The sequence below is a fragment of the Phyllobates terribilis genome, unplaced genomic scaffold, assembly GCF_046119375.1.
Source record: "Phyllobates terribilis strain yellow unplaced genomic scaffold, ASM4611937v1 Scaffold_7__3_contigs__length_470593459, whole genome shotgun sequence".
In the NCBI taxonomy this organism is placed as follows: domain Eukaryota; kingdom Metazoa; phylum Chordata; class Amphibia; order Anura; family Dendrobatidae; genus Phyllobates; species Phyllobates terribilis.
In genome coordinates, this window is record NW_027362767.1 from 178680866 (window position 1) to 178705585 (window position 24720).

A 24720-nucleotide genomic window follows, 5' to 3' on the forward strand; every position below is an offset into this window, starting at 1 on the left:
GTGCCCCGTGTGGTGTGTCAGGAGGAGGAGGCCGGTGTGGAGGAGGAGGAGGCCGTATGTGCCCCGCGTGGTGTGTCAGGAGGAGGAGGAGGAGGCCGGCTGTGCCCCGTGTGGTGTGTGAGGAGGAAGAAGAGGCCGGCTGTGCCCCGCGTGGTGTGTGAGGAGGAGGAAGATGCCGGCTGTGCCCCGTGTGGTGTGTGAGGAGGAGGAGGAGGCCGGCTGTGCCCTGCATGGTGTGTGAGGAGGAGGCTGGCTGTGCCCCCGTGGTGTGTGAGGAGGAGGCTGGCTGTGCCCCACGTGGTGTGTGAGGAGGAGGCTGGCTGTGCCCCACGTGGTGTGTGAGGAGGAGGCTGGCTGTGCCCCACGTGGTGTGTGAGGAGGCTGGCTGTGCCCCACGTGGTGTGTGAGGAGGAGGAGGCCGGCTGTGCCCGTGTGGTGTGTGAGGAGGAGGAGGAGGCCGGCTGTGCCCCGCGTGGTGCGTGAGGAGGAGGAGGCCGGCTGTGCCCCGCGTGGTGCGTGAGGAGGAGGAGGCCGGCTGTGCCCCGCGTGGTGCGTGAGGAGGAGGAGGAGGCCGGCTGTGCCCCGCGTGGTGCGTGAGGAGGAGGCCGGCTGTGCCCCGCGTGGTGCGTGAGGAGGAGGCCGGCTGTGCCCCGCGTGGTGCGTGAGGAGGAGGAGGAGGCCGGCTGTGCCCCGCGTGGTGCGTGAGGAGGAGGAGGAGGCCGGCTGTGCCCCGCGTGGTGCGTGAGGAGGAGGAGGAGGCCGGCTGTGCCCCGCGTGGTGCGTGAGGAGGAGGAGGAGGCCGGCTGTGCCCCGCGTGGTGCGTGAGGAGGAGGAGGAGGAGGCCGGCTGTGCCCCGCGTGGTGCGTGAGGAGGAGGAGGAGGCCGGCTGTGCCCCGCGTGGTGCGTGAGGAGGAGGAGGAGGCCGGCTGTGGTGGAGGAGGAGGAGGCCGGCTGTGCCCCGCGTGGTGCGTGAGGAGGAGGAGGAGGCCGGCTGTGCCCCGCGTGAGGAGGAGGAGGAGGCCGGCTGTGCCCCGCGTGGTGCGTGAGGAGGAGGAGGAGGCCGGCTGTGCCCCGTGTGGTGCGTGAGGAGGAGGAGGAGGCCGGCTGTGCCCCGTGTGGTGCGTGAGGAGGAGGAAGAGGCCGGCTGTGCCCCGTCTGGTGCGTGAGGAGGAGGAAGAGGCCTGCTGTGCCCCGTGTGGTGCGTGAGGAGGAGGAAGAGGCCTGCTGTGCCCCGTGTGGTGCGTGAGGAGGAGGAAGAGGCCTGCTGTGCCCCGTGTGGTGCGTGAGGAGGAGGAAGAGGCCTGCTGTGCCCCGCGTGGTGTGTGAGGAGGAGGAGGCCGGCTGTGCCCCGTGTGGTGTGTGAGGAGGAGGAGGCCGGCTGTGCCCCGCGTGGTGTGGGAGGAGGAGGAGGCTGGCTGTGCCCCGCGTGGTGTGTGAGAAGGAGGAGGAGGCCGGCTGTGCCCCGCGTGGTGCGTGAGGAGGAGGAGGAGGAGGCCGGCTGTGCCCCGCGTGAGGAGGAGGAGGCCGGCTGTGCCCCGCGTGGTGCGTGAGGAGGAGGAGGAGGCCGGCTGTGCCCCGCGTGGTGCGTGAGGAGGAGGAGGAGGCCGGCTGTGCCCCGCGTGGTGCGTGAGGAGGAGGAAGAGGCCGGCTGTGCCCCGTGTGGTGCGTGAGGAGGAGGAAGAGGCCGGCTGTGCCCCGTGTGGTGCGTGAGGAGGAGGAAGAGGCCGGCTGTGCCCCGTGTGGTGTGTGAGGAGGAGGAAGAGGCCTGCTGTGCCCCGCGTGGTGTGTGAGGAGGAGGAGGAGGCCGGCTGTGCCCCGCGTGGTGTGTGAGGAGGAGGAGGAGGCCGGCTCTGCCCCGCGTGGTGTGTGAGGAGGAGGAGGAGGCCGGCTGTGCCCCGCGTGGTGTGTGAGGAGGAGGAGGCCGGCTGTGCCCCGCGTGGTGTGTGAGGAGGAGGAGGCCGGCTGTGCCCCGCGTGGTGTGTGAGGAGGAGGAGGCCGGCTGTGCCCCGCGTGGTGCGTGAGGAGGAGGAGGAGGCCGGCTGTGCCCCACGTGGTGCGTGAGGAGGAGGAGGAGGCCGGCTGTGCCCCACGTGGTGCGTGAGGAGGAGGAGGAGGCCGGCTGTGCCCCACGTGGTGCGTGAGGAGGAGGAGGAGGCCGGCTGTGCCCCACGTGGTGCGTGAGGAGGAGGAGGAGGCCGGCTGTGCCCCACGTGGTGCGTGAGGAGGAGGAGGAGGCCGGCTGTGCCCCACGTGGTGCGTGAGGAGGAGGAGGCCGGCTGTTCCCCACGTGGTGCGTGAGGAGGAGGAGGCCGGCTGCGTTCCCCGCATGGTGCGTGTGGGGAGGGGAAGGCCGGCTGTGGTGCGCGATATACTTATAGTTGCCTCCATGATGTTATAAGGGTGGGGGTTGGGGCCTGAACATAACTGGTTTCCTGCTCAGATCTGTGGGTGTTTTCTCAGCTCCCCCTAAAATCTCTCGCTTTTGTGGCTCCTAAAGAGAAGAAAGAGAGGACGGATCCTGCTAGGAATAGATCTGAGGCACCGCTGTGTAAAGATCTTGCTCCTACCCTGAGATATGGCTGAACTTCCAGGCTTGAATCCTGGGGCTGCACTACTGAGGCCATGTCTCCTGTCAGACGCTATGTTGCCATGGAGACGGCAAAACGCAACAGTATGACTGGATGAGAGCGCGTTGCTTCCAGATTCTCTCGGTAGTGCAGCCTCAGGCTTTGGGCCTGCGACTTCTGTGTGACCATATTTCAGCCTATGAATGAGATATCGAGAAACGGTTTTCATCTTCTGAATGCGCAGACGGGGGTTAATATTAGTACAGAGAACATGATTTCTTCCTCCGATAAGAACGGTTTCTACTTTGCAGATACAGGTGCGTCTCACTAAATTAGAATATCATCAAAAAGTAAATGTATTTCAGTTCTTCAATCCAAAAAGTGAAACTCATATATTATATAGAGTCAATACACACAGAGTGATCTATTTCACGTGTTTATTTCTGTTAATGTTGATGATTATGGCAAATTTCCATCTCCAAATAGCTTGTCGGCAGAGGGAAAAATCTCCTGGTAGACGGCTGCACTGACTTTGGTCTTGATAAAACACAGTGAACCTCCACCAGCAGATGACATGGCTCCCCAAACCATCACTGATTGTGGAGACTTCACACTAGACCTCCAGCAGCTTGGATTGTGTCTCTCCACTCTTACTCCAGACTCTGGGACCTTGTGGAGGGTGTCAGTGACTGCCTTCTGGACATCTGTCAAGTCAGCAGTCTTCCCCATGATTGTGGAGTCTACTGAAACAGACTAAGGGACCTTTTTAAACTCTTCGGAAGCCTTTGCAGGTGTTTTTTGTTAATTATTCTAATTTACTGAGATAATGACTTTTGTGTTTTCATTGGCTGTAAGCCATAATCATCATCATTAACAGAAATAAACACGTGAAATAGATCACTCTGTAATGACTCTATATAATAGACCCCTCTGTGTGTAATGACTCTATAGAATAGATCCCTCTGTGTGTAATGACTCTATAGAATAGATCCCTCTGTGTGTAATGACTCTATAGAATAGATCCCTCTGTGTGTAATGACTCTATAGAATAGATCCCTCTGTGTGTAATGACTATAGAATAGATCCCTCTGTGTGTAATGACTCTATAGAATAGATCCCTCTGTGTGTAATGACTCTATAGAATAGATCCCTCTGTGTGTAATGACTCTATAGAATAGATCCCTCTGTGTGTAATGACTCTATAGAATAGATCCCTCTGTGTGTAATGACTCTATAGAATAGATCCCTCTGTGTGTAATGACTCTATAGAATAGATCCCTCTGTGTGTAATGACTCTATAGAATAGATCCCTCTGTGTGTAATGACTCTATAGAATAGATCCCTCTGTGTGTAATGACTCTATAGAATAGATCCCTCTGCGTGTAATGACTCTATAGAATAGATCCCTCTGCGTGTAATGACTCTATAGAATAGATCACTCTGTGTGTAATGACTCTATAGAATAGATCACTCTGTGTGTAATGACTCTATAGAATAGATCCCTCTGTGTGTAATGACTCTATAGAATAGATCACTCTGTGTAATGACTCTATATAATAGATCCCTCTGTGTGTAACGACTCTATATAATAGATCCCTCTGTGTGTAACGACTCTATATAATAGATCCCTCTGTGTGTAACGACTCTATATAATAGATCCCTCTGTGTGTAACGACTCTATATAATAGATCCCTCTGTGTGTAACGACTCTATATAATAGATCCCTCTGTGTGTAACGACTATATAATAGATCCCTCTGTGTGTAACGACTCTATATAATCCCTCTGTGTGTAACGACTCTATATAATAGATCCCTCTGTGTGTAACGACTCTATATAATAGATCCCTCTGTGTGTAACGACTCTATATAATAGATCCCCCTGTGTGTAACGACTATATAACAGATCCCTCTGTGTGTAACGACTCTATATAACAGATCCCTCTGTGTGTAACGACTCTATATAATAGATCCCTCTGTGTGTAACGACTCTATATAATAGATCCCTCTGTGTGTAACGACTCTATATAATAGATCCCTCTGTGTGTAACGACTCTATATAATAGATCCCTCTGTGTGTAACGACTCTATATAATAGATCACTCTGTGTGTAACGACTCTATATAATAGATCCCTCTGTGTGTAACGACTCTATATAATAGATCCCTCTGTGTGTAACGACTCTATATAACAGATCCCTCTGTGTGTAACGACTCTATATAATAGATCCCCCTGTGTGTAACGACTCTATATAATAGATCCCTCTGTGTGTAACGACTCTATATAACAGATCCCTCTGTGTGTAACGACTCTATATAACAGATCACTCTGTGTGTAACGACTCTATATAACAGATCCCTCTGTGTGTAACGACTCTATATAATAGATCCCTCTGTGTGTAATGACTCTATATAATAGATCCCTCTGTGTGTAACGACTCTATATAATAGATCCCTCTGTGTGTAACGACTCTATATAATAGATCCCTCTGTGTGTAACGACTCTATATAATAGATCACTCTGTGTGTAACGACTCTATATAACAGATCACTCTGTGTGTAACGACTCTATATAACAGATCCCTCTGTGTGTAATGACTCTATATAATAGATCACTCTGTGTGTAATGACTCTATATAATAGATCCCTCTGTGTGTAATGACTCTATATAATAGATCCCTCTGTGTGTAATGACTCTATATAATAGATCCCTCTGTGTGTAATGACTCTATATAATAGATCCCTCTGTGTGTAATGACTCTATATAATAGATCCCTCTGTGTGTAATGACTCTATATAATAGATCCCTCTGTGTGTAATGACTCTATATAATAGATCCCTCTGTGTGTAATGACTCTATATAATAGATCCCTCTGTGTGTAACGACTCTATATAATAGATCCCTCTGTGTGTAACGACTCTATATAGTAGATCGCTCTGTGTGTAACGACTCTATATAATAGATACCTCTGTGTGTAACGACTCTATATAATAGATCCCTCTGTGTGTAACGACTCTATATAATAGATCCCTCTGTGTGTAATGACTCTATATAATAGATCCCTCTGTGTGTAATGACTCTATATAATAGATCCCTCTGTGTGTAATGACTCTATATAATAGATCCCTCTGTGTGTAATGACTCTATATAATAGATCTCTCTGTGTGTAATGACTCTATATAATAGATCCCTCTGTGTGTAATGACTCTATATAATAGATCCCTCTGTGTGTAACGACTCTATATAATAGATCCCTCTGTGTGTAATGACTCTATATAATAGATCCCTCTGTGTGTAATGACTCTATATAATAGATCCCTCTGTGTGTAATGACTATATAATAGATCCCTCTGTGTGTAATGACTATATAATAGATCCCTCTGTGTGTAATGACTCTATATAATAGATCCCACTGTGTGTAATGACTCTATATAATAGATCCCTCTGTGTGTAATGACTCTATATAATAGATCCCTCTGTGTGTAATGACTCTATATAATAGATCCCTCTGTGTGTAATGACTCTATATAATAGATCCCTCTGTGTGTAATGACTCTATATAATATAGGAGTTTCACTTTTTGTATTGAAGAACTGAAATAAATTAACTTTTTGTTGATATTCTAATTTTTGAGATGCACCTGTACTTTTAGATTTTAAAAGCAGACTTCATACTGGTGACCCGGCCTCTGAGGCAATACGTGCATGTCAGTGAGCAGCCCCAAACCTCCTGCTCCTGAAGGGGTTAATGCCACTTTTTCTTTCCACGCTCTCCCTGGTATATTAATAGTCGTGGGGCACATATTCCAGGTTGGTGACACTCGGGGAGGCAGCCGGCGTTCAGCCTCTCTGCTGCCAGAAAGACAGCGACAAGTATTAGACGTGAGAAGCGGCTCTGCCCCCTGAGCGTGCGCGCCTGTGCCCCCTGAGCGCGCGTCTACTCATTAGGCCATGACTTCCAAGAAGTAAGATCTTCTGAGTCCCGTAACCTTTTGTTTTACGCCAACAGAGCACTTGTTTTTAGCGTGGCGTCCTGTCAATTTTATTGATACCATTTATTTTTTTTACCAATCTAGGTAATTATTTATTTTTTATATTTTTGCTAAATTGGTGTTTAACAGATGCAGCGATCCCAGATATTTTTTTAATCTAAATAACATAAAAAGTATTTTTTTAAAACCTTTTTTTTTTTTGGTCCTTTTAGTTCCTGTAGACTATATTGCAATAACATTGTATAGTGGTATACATTATGTAGTGAAGTTCACTGCCTCCTATGGATGCTATCAGCCTCCCGCAGCCGCTTCTCAAGCAAGGTGATGGCTTCTTAGAATGGCAGACCCTTAGGCTGTGCTCTGTATATGTCGCTGTCAGAGATTGATAGCAGCATGTAGAAGCACATCAGCTGCTTGCTGTTGGAGGCAGATGATGGCTGAACATCACAGCCATCATCTGCCAGGTATGGTTCCATTAAAAGGAAGGGGCTTGGTGAGAATTGACTAATCAATTCAAAACCAGCTATACTCGCCCCCCCTCGCAGCGGCACTGTTCCAGCGATGTCAGCACTGCTGTTGCCAGTGGGCATTGTTGTACGTGACCACTCCAGCCAATCTGAGCGGACAAAACAAAAACTGCCAACTGTTGGACTTATCTACCCTAAAAGTCTGTGTCCTTAATCAGCCATATCAGAATCTTAGATTTATGGATGTAAGACATGAAGACCCTCCCAGGGTTCACCTCATTACAGAATGGTGCAGGGCCGGGTGCCTGGAGAAAGCTGCCGAGTGCGGACTTTCCACCTTCTGCTCAGGTCAGATAAGAGGGGAAACGAGTTAGTGCAGGCGATTATCAGCCCCACACCCGGTCCACAGGCTCCTAGGATGTTGTTTGAATCCCTCCTTTGTGGGTGTCATTGTAATACAAAGCTTAAAGGGGTGTATGGACGACTTAGGGCTACCCCCATATGAGCCAGAGTGGAGAGCCGCCCCCAAGAAATGGTCCTGGTGGGCTCCTGCTGTCCTCGTAGTGCATGGACTGCACTCCACTTGTAGTGGCTGCTGCAGGAGAGGTGTCCAGCTAATGGCCACTCGCCTTAACCTGGGATTTATGGAAATACTCAAGCTCTGACATCTCTTCTATTCAGGACTCCCAAGAAAAGGAGGCGGTGACGCCTGAGAAGGCGGAGGAGCAGAAGCTGAAGGCCAAATACCCCAACCTAGGGCAGAAGCCGGGAGGCTCCGACTTCCTTATGAAGAGGCTTCAGAAAGGGGTAAGTGGTCAGGGGTCTGCCTGCTAATGGCAAAAGGGGATCCCATGCCATTATTGCAGAAGAGGTCTATCTTACTCCTCTCCCATCTCCCTCATGGATGTTTACTTTTAAGCATTTTTTTAACAAATTGCATGAAAAATTGCATTTCATAACTTCCCAAATTCTTCTGAAAAAAATATTCCCCACAAACTGCATTGAATTACTGTACCCAATTTATTATATATTTTAGGAGTTGGAGTCAGTCCATTTTATACAGACTCTGACTCCACCAAAATGGACACCGACTTCACAGCCCTGTAGGTGGCCTGATCATTTCTCTACATAGAGTAGTGCGTATTATACAGGAGGTAACTAGGATCAGTAATGTATGTACACAGTGACTGCACCAGCAGAATAGTGAGTGCAGCTCTGGAGTATAATACAGGATGTAACTCAGGATCAGTAATGTATGTACACAGTGACTGTACCAGCAGAATAGTGAGTGCAGCTCTGGAGTATAATACAGGATGTAACTCAGGATCAGTAATGTAATGTATGTACACAGTGACTGCACCAGCAGAATAGTGAGTGCAGCTCTGGAGTATAATACAGGATGTAACTCAGGATCAGTAATGTAATGTATGTACACAGTGACTGCACCAGCAGAATAGTGAGTGCAGCTCTGGAGTATAATACAGGATGGAACTCAAGATCAGTACAGGATCAGTAATGTAATGTATGTACACAGTGACTGCACCAGCAGAATAGTGAGTGCAGCTCTGGAGTATAATACAGGATGTAACTCAGGATCAGTACAGGATCAGTAATGTAATGTATGTACACAGTGACTGCACCAGCAGAATAGTGAGTGCAGCTCTGGAGTATAATACAGGAGGTAACTCAGGATCAGTAATGTAATGTATGTACACAGTGACTGCACCAGCAGAATAGTGAGTGCAGCTCTGGAGTATAATACAGGATGTAACTCAGGATCAGTACAGGATCAGTAATGTAATGTATGTACACAGTGACTGCACCAGCAGAATAGTGAGTGCAGCTCTGGAGTATAATACAGGAGGTAACTCAGGATCAGTAATGTAATGTATGTACACAGTGACTGCACCAGCAGAATAGTGAGTGCAGCTCTGGAGTATAATACAGGATGTAACTCAGGATCAGTAATGTAATGTATGTACACAGTGACTGTACCAGCAGAATAGTGAGTGCAGCTCTGGAGTATAATACAGGATGTAACTCAGGATCAGTACAGGATCAGTAATGTAATGCAGTGGTCCCCAACCTTTTTTGCACCAGGGACCGGCTTGAAGCAAGATCATTTTTCCATGGCCCAGCAAGGAGGGGGTGGGGTGGGCGGGGCTTTGGTCATATGGGGGCGGGGTAATGGAGGGATTTGGAGTTTAGTGCATACTTATCATATAGTGTAGACCAGGTCCCCGCCAGGAGCTATGCCAGGAGCCCCACATAATGTGCTGTGCCAGGAGCCGCATCACTGAGGCCCCATCACGCCCTGCAGCAGGACAGGGCAGCTGTCCTGACAGCTGCTGTTCAGCTGCATTTACTTCATCCCAGGGGCGGACACAGACTGTAGTGGGCCCCTGTGCAAGAAATTTTTGGGGGCCCCCCCCGCCCTTCATAAGGCAACAAAGTTATGTAAACATAACCCCCCCATGTGCATCTCTCACCCCCCCATGTGCATCTCTCATCCCCCTCCGTGCATCTCTCATCCCCCTCCGTGCATCTCTCATCCCCCCCCCGTGCATCTCTCATCCCCCTCCGTGCATCTCTCATCCCCCTCCGTGCATCTCTCATCCCCCTCCGTGCATCTCTCATCCCCCTCCGTGCATCTCTCATCCCCCTCCGTGCATCTCTCATCCCCCTCCGTGCATCTCTCATCCCCCTCCGTGCATCTCTCATCCCCCTCCGTGCATCTCTCATCCCCCTCCGTGCATCTCTCATCCCCCTCCGTGCATCTCTCATCCCCCTCCGTGCATCTCTCATCCCCCTCCGTGCATCTCTCATCCCCCTCCGTGCATCTCTCATCCCCCTCCGTGCATCTCTCATCCCCCTCCGTGCATCTCTCATCCCCCTCCGTGCATCTCTCATCCCCCTCCGTGCATCTCTCATCCCCCTCCGTGCATCTCTCATCCCCCTCCGTGCATCTCTCATCCCCCTCCGTGCATCTCTCATCCCCCTCCGTGCATCTCTCATCCCCCCCCGTGCATCTCTCATCCCCCCCCGTGCATCTCTCATCCCCCCCCGTGCATCTCTCATCCCCCCCCGTGCATCTCTCATCCCCCCCCGTGCATCTCTCACCCCCCCCGTGCATCTCTCACCCCCCCCGTGCATCTCTCACCCCCCCCCGTGCATCTCTCACCCCCCCCCGTGCATCTCTCACCCCCCCCGTGCATCTCTCACCCCCCCCGTGCATCTCTCACCCCCCCCGTGCATCTCTCACCCCCCCCATGTGCATCTCTCACCCCCCCATGTGCATCTCTCACCCCCCCATGTGCATCTCTCACCCCCCCATGTGCATCTCTCACCCCCCCCATGTGCATCTCTCATCTCTCCCCTCCCTCCCATGTGCATCTCTCATCTCTCCCCTCCCTCCCATGTGCATCTCTCATCTCTCCCCTCCCCCCCATGTGCATCTCTCATCTCTCCCCTCCCCCCATGTGCATCTCCCATTCCCCCCACTCCTAGTTAATTGTATTTAAAAAAAAAAATAAAACTTGTTATACTTACCCCCATGCGATCCCTGCAGAATCCTGGCGCTCGTCCAAATCGCTGACACCAGGTTCTCCTGACTTCCGGCCATGTGACGGCACCGTCACATGACCGGAAGTCAGGGGAATCATGAAGGTGCTGCCGCATCAGCGCAGCGCTAAGATGTCCCGGACCCGGCGCTTAGCATGCGGCCGGGGGCCCCATGAGGAGAGAGACGCACAAGAGGGGGGCTCCGAGGGGGCTCCTACCGGCCGGGCCCCATACTGGAGTCAGGGCAGTCATGCCCTGATGGCGGCCCTGCTGGAGGCTGGAGGGGCCCCCTCTCCCCGCGGACCGGCTGAAAAACCCCAACGGCCCGGTCCTGGTCCGCGGACCGGCGGTTGGGGACCTCTGATGTAATGTATGTACACAGTGACTGCACCAGCAGAATAGTGAGTGCAGCTCTGGAGTGTAATACAGGATGTAACTCAGGATCAGTAATGTAATGTATGTACACAGTGACTGCACCAGCAGAATAGTGACTGCAGCTCTGGAGTATAATATAGGATGTAACTCAGGATCAGTAATGTAATGTATGTACACAGTGACTGCACCAGCAGAATAGTGAGTGCAGCTCTGGAGTATAATACAGGATGTAACTCAGGATCAGTAATGTAATGTATGTACACAGTGACTGCACCAGCAGAATAGTGAGTGCAGCTCTGGAGTATAATATAGGATGTAACTCAGGATCAGTAATGTAATGTATGTACACAGTGACTGCACCAGCAGAATAGTGAATGCAGCTCTGGAGTATAATACAGGATGTAACTCAGGATCAGTAATGTAATGTATGTACACAGTGACTGTACCAGCAGAATAGTGAGTGCAGCTCTGGAGTATAATACAGGATGTAACTCAGGATAAGTAATGTAATGTATGTACACAGTGACTGGACCAGCAGAATAGTGAGTGCAGCTCTGGAGTATAATACAGGAGGTAACTCAGGATCAGTACTGTAATGTATGTACACAGTGACTGCACCAGCAGAATAGTGAGTGCAGCTCTGGAGTATAATACAGGATGTAACTCAGGATCAGTACAGGATCAGTAATGTAATGTATGTACACAGTGACTGCACCAGCAGAATAGTGAGTGCAGCTCTGGAGTATAATACAGGAGGTAACTCAGGATCAGTAATGTAATGTATGTACACAGTGACTGCACCAGCAGAATAGTGAGTGCAGCTCTGGAGTATAATACAGGATGTAACTATCAGTACAGGATCAGTAATGTAATGTATGTACACAGTGACTGCACCAGCAGAATAGTGAGTGCAGCTCTGGAGTATAATACAGGATGTAACTCAGGATCAGTAATGTAATGTATGTACACAGTGACTGGACCAGCAGAATAATGAGTGCAGCTCTGGAGTATAATACAGGATGTAACTCAGGATCAGTAATGTAATGTATGTACACAGTGACTGTACCAGCAGAATAGTGAGTGCAGCTCTGGAGTATAATATAGGATGTAACTCAGGATCAGTAATGTAATGTATGTACACAGTGACTGTACCAGCAGAATAGTGAGTGCAGCTCTGGAGTATAATACAGGATGTAACTCAGGATCAGTAATGTAATGTATGTACACAGTGACTGGACCAGCAGAATAGTGAGTGCAGCTCTGGTGTATGATACAGGATGTAACTCAGGATCAGTACAGGATCAGTAATGTAATGTATGTACACAGTGACTGCACCAGCAGAATAGTGAGTGCAGCTCTGGAGTATAATATAGGATGTAACTCAGGATCAGTAATGTAATGTATGTACACAGTGACTGTACCAGCAGAATAGTGAGTGCAGCTCTGGAGTATAATACAGGATGTAACTCAGGATCAGTAATGTAATGTATGTACACAGTGACTGGACCAGCAGAATAGTGAGTGCAGCTCTGGTGTATGATACAGGATGTAACTCAGGATCAGTACAGGATCAGTAATGTAATGTATGTACACAGTGACTGCACCAGCAGAATAGTGAATGCAGCTCTGGAGTATAATACAGGATGTAACTCAGGATCAGTAATGTAATGTATGTACACAGTGACTGTACCAGCAGAATAGTGAGTGCAGCTCTGGAGTATAATACAGGATGTAACTCAGGATAAGTAATGTAATGTATGTACACAGTGACTGGACCAGCAGAATAGTGAGTGCAGCTCTGGAGTATAATACAGGAGGTAACTCAGGATCAGTACTGTAATGTATGTACACAGTGACTGCACCAGCAGAATAGTGAGTGCAGCTCTGGAGTATAATACAGGATGTAACTCAGGATCAGTACAGGATCAGTAATGTAATGTATGTACACAGTGACTGCACCAGCAGAATAGTGAGTGCAGCTCTGGAGTATAATACAGGAGGTAACTCAGGATCAGTAATGTAATGTATGTACACAGTGACTGCACCAGCAGAATAGTGAGTGCAGCTCTGGAGTATAATACAGGATGTAACTATCAGTACAGGATCAGTAATGTAATGTATGTACACAGTGACTGCACCAGCAGAATAGTGAGTGCAGCTCTGGAGTATAATACAGGATGTAACTCAGGATCAGTAATGTAATGTATGTACACAGTGACTGGACCAGCAGAATAATGAGTGCAGCTCTGGAGTATAATACAGGATGTAACTCAGGATCAGTAATGTAATGTATGTACACAGTGACTGTACCAGCAGAATAGTGAGTGCAGCTCTGGAGTATAATATAGGATGTAACTCAGGATCAGTAATGTAATGTATGTACACAGTGACTGTACCAGCAGAATAGTGAGTGCAGCTCTGGAGTATAATACAGGATGTAACTCAGGATCAGTAATGTAATGTATGTACACAGTGACTGGACCAGCAGAATAGTGAGTGCAGCTCTGGTGTATGATACAGGATGTAACTCAGGATCAGTACAGGATCAGTAATGTAATGTATGTACACAGTGACTGCACCAGCAGAATAGTGAGTGCAGCTCTGGAGTATAATATAGGATGTAACTCAGGATCAGTAATGTAATGTATGTACACAGTGACTGTACCAGCAGAATAGTGAGTGCAGCTCTGGAGTATAATACAGGATGTAACTCAGGATCAGTAATGTAATGTATGTACACAGTGACTGGACCAGCAGAATAGTGAGTGCAGCTCTGGTGTATGATACAGGATGTAACTCAGGATCAGTACAGGATCAGTAATGTAATGTATGTACACAGTGACTGCACCAGCAGAATAGTGAGTGCAGCTCTGGGGTATAATACAGGATGTAACTCAGGATCAGTACAGGATCAGTAATATATGTACACAGTGACTGCACCAGCAGAATAGTGCGTGCAGCTCTGGAGTATAATACAGGATGTTTCTCAGGATCAGTAATGTAATGTATGTACACAGTGACTGCACCAGCAGAATAGTGAGTGCAGCTCTGGAGTATAATATAGGATGTAACTCAGGATCAGTAATGTAATGTATGTACACAGTGACTGCACCAGCAGAATAGTCAGTGCAGCTCTGGAGTATAATACAGGATGTAACTCAGGATCAGTACAGGATTAGTAATGTAATGTATGTACACAGTGACTGCACCAGCAGAATAGTGAGTGCAGCTCTGGAGTATAATACAGGTTGTAACTCAGGATCAGTAATGTATGTACACAGTGACTGCACCAGCAGAATAGTGAGTGCAGCTCTGGAGTATAATACAGGATGTAGCTCAGGATCAGTAATGTAATGTATGTACACTGTGACTGCACCAGCAGAATAGTGAGTGCAGCTCTGGAGTATAATACAGGATGTAACTCAGGATCAGTACAGGATCAGTAATGTATGTACACAGGGACTGCACCAGCAGAATAGTGAGTGCAGCTCTGCAGTATAATACAGGATGTAACTCAGGATATGTAATGTATGTACACAGTGACTGCACCAGCAGAATAGTGAGTGCAGCTCTGGAGTATAATGCAGGATGTAACTCGGGATCAGTACAGGATCAGTAATGTAATGTATGTACACAGTGACTGCACCAGCAGAATAGTGAGTGCAGCTCTGGAGTATAATACAGGATGTAACTCAGGATCAGTAATGTAATGTATGTACACAGTGACTCCACCAGCAGAATAGTGAGTGCAGCTCTGGAGTATAATGCAGGATGTAACTCGGGATCAGTACAGGATCAGTAATGTAATGTATGTACACAGTGAGTGCACCAGCAGAATAGTGAGTGCAGCTCTGGAGTATAATACAGGATGTAACTCAGGATCAGTAATGTAATATATGTACACAATGACTGTACTAGCAGAATAGTGAGTGCAGCTCTGGAGTATAATACAGGATGTAACTCAGGATCAGTACAGGAACAGTAATGTAATGTATGTACACTGTGACTGCACCAGCAGAATAGTGAGTGCAGCTCTGGAGTATAATACAGGATGTAACTCAGGATCAGTAATGTAATGTATGTACACAGTGACTGTACCAGCAGAATAGTGAGTGCAGCTCTGGAGTATAATACAGGATGTAACTCAGGATCAGTACAGGATCAGTAATATAATGTATGTACACAGTGACTCCACCAGCAGAATAGTGAGTGCTGCTCTGGAGTATAATACAGGATGTAACTGAGGATCAGTAATGTATGTACACAGTGACTGCACCAGCAGAATAGTGAGTACAGCTCTGGAGTATAATACAGGATGTAACTCAGGATCAGTAATGTAATATATGTACACAATGACTGTACCAGCAGATTAGTGAGTGCAGCTCTGGAGTATAATACAGGATGTAACTCGGGATCAGTAATGTAATATATGTACACAATGACTGTACCAGCAGAATAGTGAGTGCAGCTCTGGAGTATAATACAGGATGTAACTCAGGATCAGTACAGGAACAGTAATGTAATGTATGTACACAGTGACTGCACCAGCAGAATAGTGAGTGCAGCTCTGGAGTATAATACAGGATGTAACTCAGGATCAGTAATGTAATTAATGTACACAGTGACTGTACCAGCAGAATAGTGAGTGCAGCTCTGGAGTATAATACAGGATGTAACTCAGGATCAGTACAGGAACAGTAATGTAATGTATGTACACATTGACTGCACCAGCAGAATAGTGAGTGCAGCTCTGGAGTATAATACAGGATGTAACTCAGGATCAGTAATGTAATGTATGTACACAATGACTGCACCAGCAGAATAGTGAGTGCAGCTCTGGAGTATAATACAGGAGGTAACTCAGGATCAGTACAGGATCAGTAATGTAATGTAAGTACACAGTGACTGCACCAGCAGAATAGTAAGTGCAGCTCTGGAGTATAATACAGGATGTAACTCAGGATCAGTAATGTAATGTATTTACACAGTGACTGCACCAGCAGAATAGTAAGTGCAGCTCTGGAGTATAATACAGGATGTAACTCAGGATCAGTAATGTAATGTATGTACACAGTGAGTGCACCAGCAGAATAGTGAGTGCAGCTCTGGAGTATAATACAGGAGGTAACTCAGGATCAGTACAGGATCAGTAATGTAATGTAAGTACACAGTGACTGCACCAGCATAATAGTGAGTGCAGCTCTGGAGTATAATGCAGAATGTAACTCAGGATCAGTAATATAATATATGTACACAATGACTGTACCAGCAGAATAGTGAGTGCAGCTCTGGAGTGTAATACAGGATGTAACTCAGGATCAGTAATGTAATATATGTACACAATGACTGCACCAGCAGAATAGTGAGTGCAGCTCTGGAGTATAATACAGGATGTAACTCAGGATCAGTAATGTAATATATGTACACAATGACTGTACCAGCAGAATAGTGAGTGCAGCTCTGGAGTATAATACAGGATGTAACTCAGGATCAGTACAGGATCAGTAATGTAATATATGTACACAATGACTGTACCAGCAGAATAGTGAGTGCAGCTCTGGAGTATAATACAGGATGTAACTCAGGATCAGTACAGGAACAGTAATGTAATGTATGTACACAGTGACTGCACCAGCAGAATAGTGAGTGCAGCTCTGGAGTATAATACAGAATGTAACTCAGGATCAGTAATGTAATTAATGTGCACAGTGACTGCACCAGCAGAATAGTGAGTGCAGCTCTGGAGTATAATACAGGATGTAACTCAGGATCAGTAATGTAATGTATGTACACAGTGACTGCACCAGCAGTATAGTGAGTGCAGCTCTGGAGTATAATACAGGATGTAACTCAGGATCAGTAATATAATGTATGTACACAGTGACTGCACCAGCAGAATAGTGAGCTCAGCTCTGGAGTATAATACAGGATGTAACTCAGGATCAGTACAGGATCAGTAATGTAATGTATGTACACAATGACTGCACCAGCAGAATAGTGAGTGCAGCTCTGGGGTATAATACAGGATGTAACTTAGGATCAGTACAGGAACAGTGATGTAATGTATGTACACAGTGACTGCACCAGCAGAATAGTGAGTGCAGCTCTGGAGTATAATACAGGATGTAACTCAGTATCAGTACAGGATCGGTAATGTATGTACACAATGACTGCACCAGCAGAATAGTGAGTGCAGCTCTGGAGTATAATACAGGATGTAACTCAGGATCAGTACAGGATCAGTAATGTAATATATGTACACAATGACTGTACCAGCAGAATAGTGAGTGCAGCTCTGGAGTATAATACAGGATGTAACTCAGGATCAGTACAGGAACAGTAATGTAATGTATGTACACAGTGACTGCACCAGCAGAATAGTGAGTGCAGCTCTGGAGTATAATACAGGATGTAACTCAGGATCAGTAATGTAATGTATGTACACAGTGACTGCACCAGCAGTATAGTGAGTGCAGCTCTGGAGTATAATACAGGATGTAACTCAGGATCAGTAATATAATGTATGTAAACAGTGACTGCACCAGCAGAATAGTGAGTGCAGCTCTGGAGTATAATACAGGATGTAACTCAGGATCAGTAATGTAATTAATGTACACAGTGACTGCACCAGCAGAATAGTGAGTGCAGCTCTGGAGTATAATACAGGATGTAACTCAGGATCAGTAATGTAATGTATTTACACAGTGACTGCACCAGCAGAATAGTAAGTGCAGCTCTGGAGTATAATACAGGATGTAACTCAGGATCAGTAATGTAATGTATGTACACAGTGAGTGCACCAGCAGAATAGTGAGTGCAGCTCTGGAGTATAATGCAGAATGTAACTCAGGATCAGTACAGGATCAGTAATGTAATGTATGTACACAATGACTGCACCAGCAGAATAGTGAGTGCAGCTCTGGGGTATAATACAGGATGTAACTCAGGATCAGTACAGGAACAGTGATGTAATGTATGTACACAATGACTGCACCAGCAGAATAGTGAGTGCAGCTCTGGAGTATAATACAGGATGTAACTCAGGATCAGTACAGGATCAGTAATGTAATATATGTACACAATGACTGTACCAGCAGAATAGTGAGTGCAGCTCTGGAGTATAATACAGGATGTAACTCAGGATCAGTAATGTAATATATGTACACAATGACTGTACCAGCAGAATAGTGAGTGCAGCTCTGGAGTATAATACAGGATGTAACTCAGGATCAGTACAGGAACAGTAATGTAATGTATGTACACAGTGACTGCACCAGCAGAATAGTGAGTGCAGCTCTGGAGTATAATACAGGATGTAACTCAGGATCAGTAATGTAATGTATGTACACAGTGACTGCACCAGCAGTATAGTGAGTGCAGCTCTGGAGTATAATACAGGATGTAACTCAGGATCAGTAATATGTATGTAAACAGTGACTGCACCAGCAGAATAGTAAGTGCAGCTCTGGAGTATAATACAGGATGTAACTCAGGATCAGTACACTATCAGTAATGTAATGTATGTACACAGTGACTGCACCAGCAGTATAGTGAGTGCAGCTCTGGAGTATAATACAGGATGTAACTCAGGATCAGTAATGTAATGTATGTACACAGTGACTGCACCAGCAGTATAGTGAGTGCAGCTCTGGGATATAATACAGGATGTAACTCAGGATCAGTAATGTAATGTATGTACACAGTGACTCCACCAGCAGAATAGTGAGTGCAGCTCTGGAGTATAATACAGGATGTAACTCAGGATCAGTAATGTAATGTATGTACACAGTGACTCCACCAGCAGAATAGTGAGTGCAGCTCTGGAGTATAATACAGGATGTAAATCAGGATCAGTAATGTAATGCAGGGGTCGACAAAGTTGTTCAGAATCTAGGAGCCAGCCAAAAAATTTAGGAGCCAGAATTTTTTTTGTTGACAAACTGTACATATAGACCCCCTCACACACGGCGTCTCCCCGGGGAGCACGGCCTTTGTATGTACTTACACAGGTAGCGGGAGATGAGAACGGGCCCCCGGCCACAGCGATCCTTCCCCCCCAGGGCCGGCTCCAGGTTTTTCTAGGCCCCGGGCGAAAGAATCTCAGTGGGCCCTTTTAACACATACACGATTCATGATGCACAGATACGGCGGAGAAATAAATATATAAAAATATATATATATATATATATATATATATATATTTATTTATTTATTTATTTATTTATTACACATGGCCTAGCCTGCCCCCTCATCCTTCACATACGCAGACATATGCGCGCGCACACACGGTACGCGGACATATGCGCGCGCACACACGGTACGCGGACATATGCGCGCGCACACACGGTACGCGGACATATGCGCGCGCACACACGGTACGCGGACATATGCGCGCGCACACACGGTACGCGGACATATGCGCGCGCACACACGGTACGCGGACATATGCGCGCGCGCACACACGGTACGCGGACATATGCGCGCGCGCACACACGGTACGCGGACATATGCGCGCGCACACACGGTACGCAGACATATGTACACATACAGACATACACATAGATAAAACAGACAAATATATATACACAGTCATATACACTGACATTCACATACATGCACTCACACAGACCCATTACTAATATTTTTAATATGTGGATTGGGGAAGCCTCACTCACCTGTCCCCGGTCCAGTGTCCTGTCCAGCAGCTCCTCGGGTATGGGGCAGTGCAGGGCCCCCGGCGTGTCACAGACTTCATGGCCCTGGAACATCAGAGGGGCCCACTTGCGGTCGGGTCCGGGCCCCTCCCGCCCATCTGTGCAGGACCTCCGCTCCGACGGTGTTTGATTGCCGGCACTCCCCCAGACATGGCTGCGCGCTGTGCGGCTGTGTCTGCTAGTAATGACGCGGCAGGAGCGACACACAAGCACAATTAAAGGTGCAGTGCCGTCGACCCTGCCGCGTCATTACTAGCAGACACAGCCGGACAGCGCGCGGCCATGTCTGGGGGAGTGCCGGCAATCAAGCAGCGCCTGCGTCCCTGAACAGGTGCCGAGGAAGCGGCCAGGGCCCCGACAGTGAGTGGGCGGGTGGGTGTGTGGGCCCGGCCCCGACAGTGAGTGGGCGGGTGGGTGTGTGGGCCCGGCCCCGACAGTGTGTGGGCCCGGCCCCGACAGTGTGTGGGCCCGGCCCCGACAGTGTGTGGGCCCGGGCCCCGACAGTGTGTGGGCCCGGGCCCCGACAGTGTGTGGGCCCGGGCCCCGACAGTGTGTGGGCCCGGGCCCCGACAGTGTGTGGGCCCGGGCCCCGACAGTGTGTGGGCCCGGGCCCCGACAGTGTGTGGGCCCGGGCCCCGACAGTGTGTGGGCCCGGGCCCCGACAGTGTGTGGGCCCGGGCCCCGACAGTGTGTGGGCCCGGGCCCCGACAGTGTGTGGGCCCGGGCCCCGACAGTGTGTGGGCCCGGGCCCCGACAGTGTGTGGGCCCGGGCCCCGACAGTGTGTGGGCCCGGGCCCCGACAGTGTGTGGGCCCGGGCCCCGACAGTGTGTGGGCCCGGGCCCCGACAGTGTGTGGGCCCGGGCCCCGACAGTGTGTGGGCCCGGGCCCCGACAGTGTGTGGGCCCGGGCCCCGACAGTGTGTGGGCCCGGGCCCCGACAGTGTGTGGGCCCGGGCCCCGACAGTGTGTGGGCCCGGGCCCCGACAGTGTGTGGGCCCGGGCCCCGACAGTGTGTGGGCCCGGGCCCCGACAGTGTGTGGGCCCGGGCCCCGACAGTGTGTGGGCCCGGGCCCCGACAGTGTGTGGGCCCGGGCCCCGACAGTGTGTGGGCCCGGGCCCCGACAGTGTGTGGGCCCGGGCCCCGACAGTGTGTGGGCCCGGGCCCCGACAGTGTGTGGGCCCGGGCCCCGACAGTGTGTGGGCCCGGGCCCCGACAGTGTGTGGGCCCGGGCCCCGACAGTGTGTGGGCCCGGGCCCCGACAGTGTGTGGGCCCGGGCCCCGACAGTGTGTGGGCGGCTGGGCCCCTCTGATTTTCCAGGGCCCCGGCACTTGCCCGGGTACGCCGGGTGCTGACGCCGGCCCTGCTTACCCCGTAACCCAACTCTCCCTGTCCAGTCCCGGAGCATAAGGGGGCGGAGCAAAGTGGAGAAGGCGGCCTGAGCGATACTGTCCCTGCTTCCTCCGATTGGATGACTCCGTGCAGGAGGTGGGATTGGATTGAGAGTATTTTTTTTTTCTTCTCAACTCCTCAACTCCTTAAGCACCAGGCAACATTTTCTAGGCGCCACTGGCGACCAGGCGCCTGGGTTTGTCGAGCCCTGATGTAATGTATGTACACAGTGACTGCACCAGCAGAATAGTGAGTGCAGCTCTGGAGTATAATGCAGGATGTAACTCAGGATCAGTAATGTAATGTATGTACACAGTGACTGCACCAGCAGAATAGTGAGCGCAGCTCTGGGGTATAATACAGGATGTAACTCAGGATCAGTAATGTAATGTATGTACACAGTGACTGCACCAGCAGAATAGTGAGTGCAGCTCTGGAGTATAATGCAGGATGTAACTCAGGATCAGTAATGTATGTACACAGTGACTGCACCAGCAGAATAGTGAGTGCAGCTCTGGAGTATAATGCAGGATGTAACTCAGGATCAGTAATGTATGTACACAGTGACTGCACCAGCAGAATAGTCAGTGCAGCTCTGGAGTATAATACAGGATGTAACTCAGGATCAGTAATGTAATGTATGTACTCAGTGACTACACCAGCAGAATAGTGAGTGCGGCTCTGGAGTATAATACAGGATGTAACTCAGGATCAGTACAAGAACAGTAGTGTAATGTATGTACACAGTGACTGCACCAGCAGAATAGTGAGTGCAGCTCTGGAGTATAATACATGATGTAACTCAGGATCAGTAATGTAATGTATGTACACAGTGACTGCACCAGCAGAATAGTGAGTGCAGCTCTGGAGTATAATACAGAATGTAACTCAGGATCAGTAATGTAATGTATGTACACAGTGACTGCACCAGCAGAATAGTGAGTGCAGTCTGGAGTATAATACAGGATGTAACTCAGGATCAGTAATGTAATGTATGTACACAGTGACTGCACCAGCAGTATAGTGAGTGCAGCTCTGGAGTATAATACAGGATGTAACTCAGGATCAGTAATGTAATGTATGTACACAGTGACTGCACCAGCAGAATAGTGAGTGCAGCTCGGGAGTATAATACAGGATGTAACTCAGGATCAGTAATGTATGTACACAGTGACTGCACCCGCAGAATAGTGAGTGCAGCTCTGGGGTATAATACAGGATGTAACTCAGGATCAGTAATGTAATGTATGTACACAGTGACTGCACCAGCAGAATAGTGAGTGGAGCTCTGGAGTATAATACAGGATGTAACTCAGGATCAGTAATGTAATGTATGTACACAGTGACTGCACCAGCAGAATAGTGAGTGGAGCTCTGGAGTATAATACAGGATGTAACTCAGGATCAGTAATGTGATGTATGTACACAGTGACTGCACCAGCAGAATAGTAAGTGCAGCTCTGGAGTATAATACAGGAGGTAACTCAGGATCAGTAATGTAATGTATGTACACAGTGACTGCACCAGCAGAATAGTAAGTGCAGCTCTGGAGTATAATACAGGAGGTAACTCAGGATCAGTAATGTAATGTATGTACACAGTGACTGCACCAGCAGAATAGTGAGTGCGGCTCTGGGATATAATACAGGATGTAACTCCGGATCAGTAATGTAACGTATGTACACAGTGACTGCACCAGCAGAATAGTGAGTGCAGCTCTGGAGTATAATACAGGATGTAACTCAGGATCAGTAATGTAATGTAATGTATGTCACAGTGACTGCACCAGCAGAATAGTGAGTGCAGCTCTGGAGTATAATGCAGGATGTAACTCAGGATCAGTAAAGGATCAGTAATGTAATATATATGTACACAGTGACTGCACCAGTAGAATAGTGAGTGCAGCTCTGGAGTATAATACAGGATGTAACTCGGGATCAGTAATGTAATGTTTGTACACAGTGACTGCACCAGCAGAATAGTGAGTGCAGCTCTGGAGTATAATACAGGATGTAACTCAGGATCAGTAATGTATGTACACAGCGACTGCACCAGCAGAATAGTGAGTGCAGCTCTGGAGTATAATACAGGATGTAACTCAGGATCTGTAATGTATGTGCACAGTGACTGCACCAGCAGAATAGTGAGTGCAGCTCTGGAGTATAATACAGGATGCAACTCAGGATCAGTAATGTAATGTATGTACACAGTGACTGCACCAGCAGAATAGTGAGTGCAGCTCTGGAGGATAATACAGGATGTAACTCGGGATCAGTAATGTAATGTATGTACACAGTTACTGCACCAGCAGAATAGTGAGTGGAGCTCTGGAGTATAATACAGGATGTAACTCAGGATCAGTAATGTAATGTATGTACACAGTGACTGCACCAGCAGAATAGTAAGTGCAGCTCTGGAGTATAATACAGGAGGTAACTCAGGATCAGTAATGTAATGTATGTACACAGTGACTGCACCAGCAGAATAGTGAGTGCAGCTCTGGGATATAATACAGGATGTAACTCAGGATCAGTACAGGATCAGTAATGTAAGGTATGTACACAGTGACTGCACCAGCAGAATAGTGAGTGCGGCTCTGGGATATAATACAGGATGTAACTCAGGATCAGTAATGTAATGTATGTACACAGTGACTGCACCAGCAGAATAGTGAGTGCAGCTCTGGAGTATAATACAGGATGTAACTCAGGATCAGTAATGTAATGTAATGTATGTCACAGTGACTGCACCAGCAGAATAGTGAGTGCAGCTCTGGAGTATAATGCAGGATGTAACTCAGGATCAGTAAAGGATCAGTAATGTAATATATATGTACACAGTGACTGCACCAGTAGAATAGTGAGTGCAGCTCTGGAGTATAATACAGGATGTAACTCAGGATCAGTAATGTAATGTTTGTACACAGTGACTGCACCAGCAGAATAGTGAGTGCAGCTCTGGAGTATAATACAGGATGTAACTCAGGATCAGTAATGTATGTACACAGCGACTGCACCAGCAGAATAGTGAGTGCAGCTCTGGAGTATAATACAGGATGCAACTCAGGATCAGTAATGTAATGTATGTACACAGTGACTGCACCAGCAGAATAGTGAGTGCAGCTCTGGAGGATAATACAGGATGTAACTCAGGATCAGTAATGTATGTGCACAGTGACTGCACCAGCAGAATAGTGAGTGCAGCTCTGGAGTATAATACAGGATGCAACTCAGGATCAGTAATGTAATGTATGTACACAGTGACTGCACCAGCAGAATAGTGAGTGCAGCTCTGGAGGATAATACAGGATGTAACTCGGGATCAGTAATGTATTGTATGTACACAGTGACTGCACCAGCAGAATAGTGAGTGCAGCTCTGGAGTATAATACAGGATGTAACTCAGGATCAGTAATGTATGTACACAGCGACTGCACCAGCAGAATAGTGAGTGCAGCTCTGGAGTATAATACAGGATGCAACTCAGGATCAGTAATGTAATGTTTGTACACAGTGACTGCACCAGCAGAATAGTGAGTGCAGCTCTGGAGTATAATACAGGATGTAACTCAGGATCAGTAATGTATGTGCACAGTGACTGCACCAGCAGAATAGTGAGTGCAGCTCTGGAGTATAATACAGGATGCAACTCAGGAT

At 48.3% G+C, this 24720-nt stretch overlaps 1 protein-coding gene across 1 annotated transcript in view; it reads left to right on the plus strand.

The window, feature by feature from the left end:
• ENSA (endosulfine alpha) overlaps positions 1–24720 on the plus strand; it is a 53868-nt gene that overhangs the window by 621 nt on the left and 28527 nt on the right. Inside the window, exon 2 of the mRNA XM_073639547.1 lies at positions 7705–7830. Within this exon, the coding sequence (XP_073495648.1) occupies positions 7705–7830 (126 nt within the window). The remainder of the gene's footprint in view (positions 1–7704; positions 7831–24720) is intronic.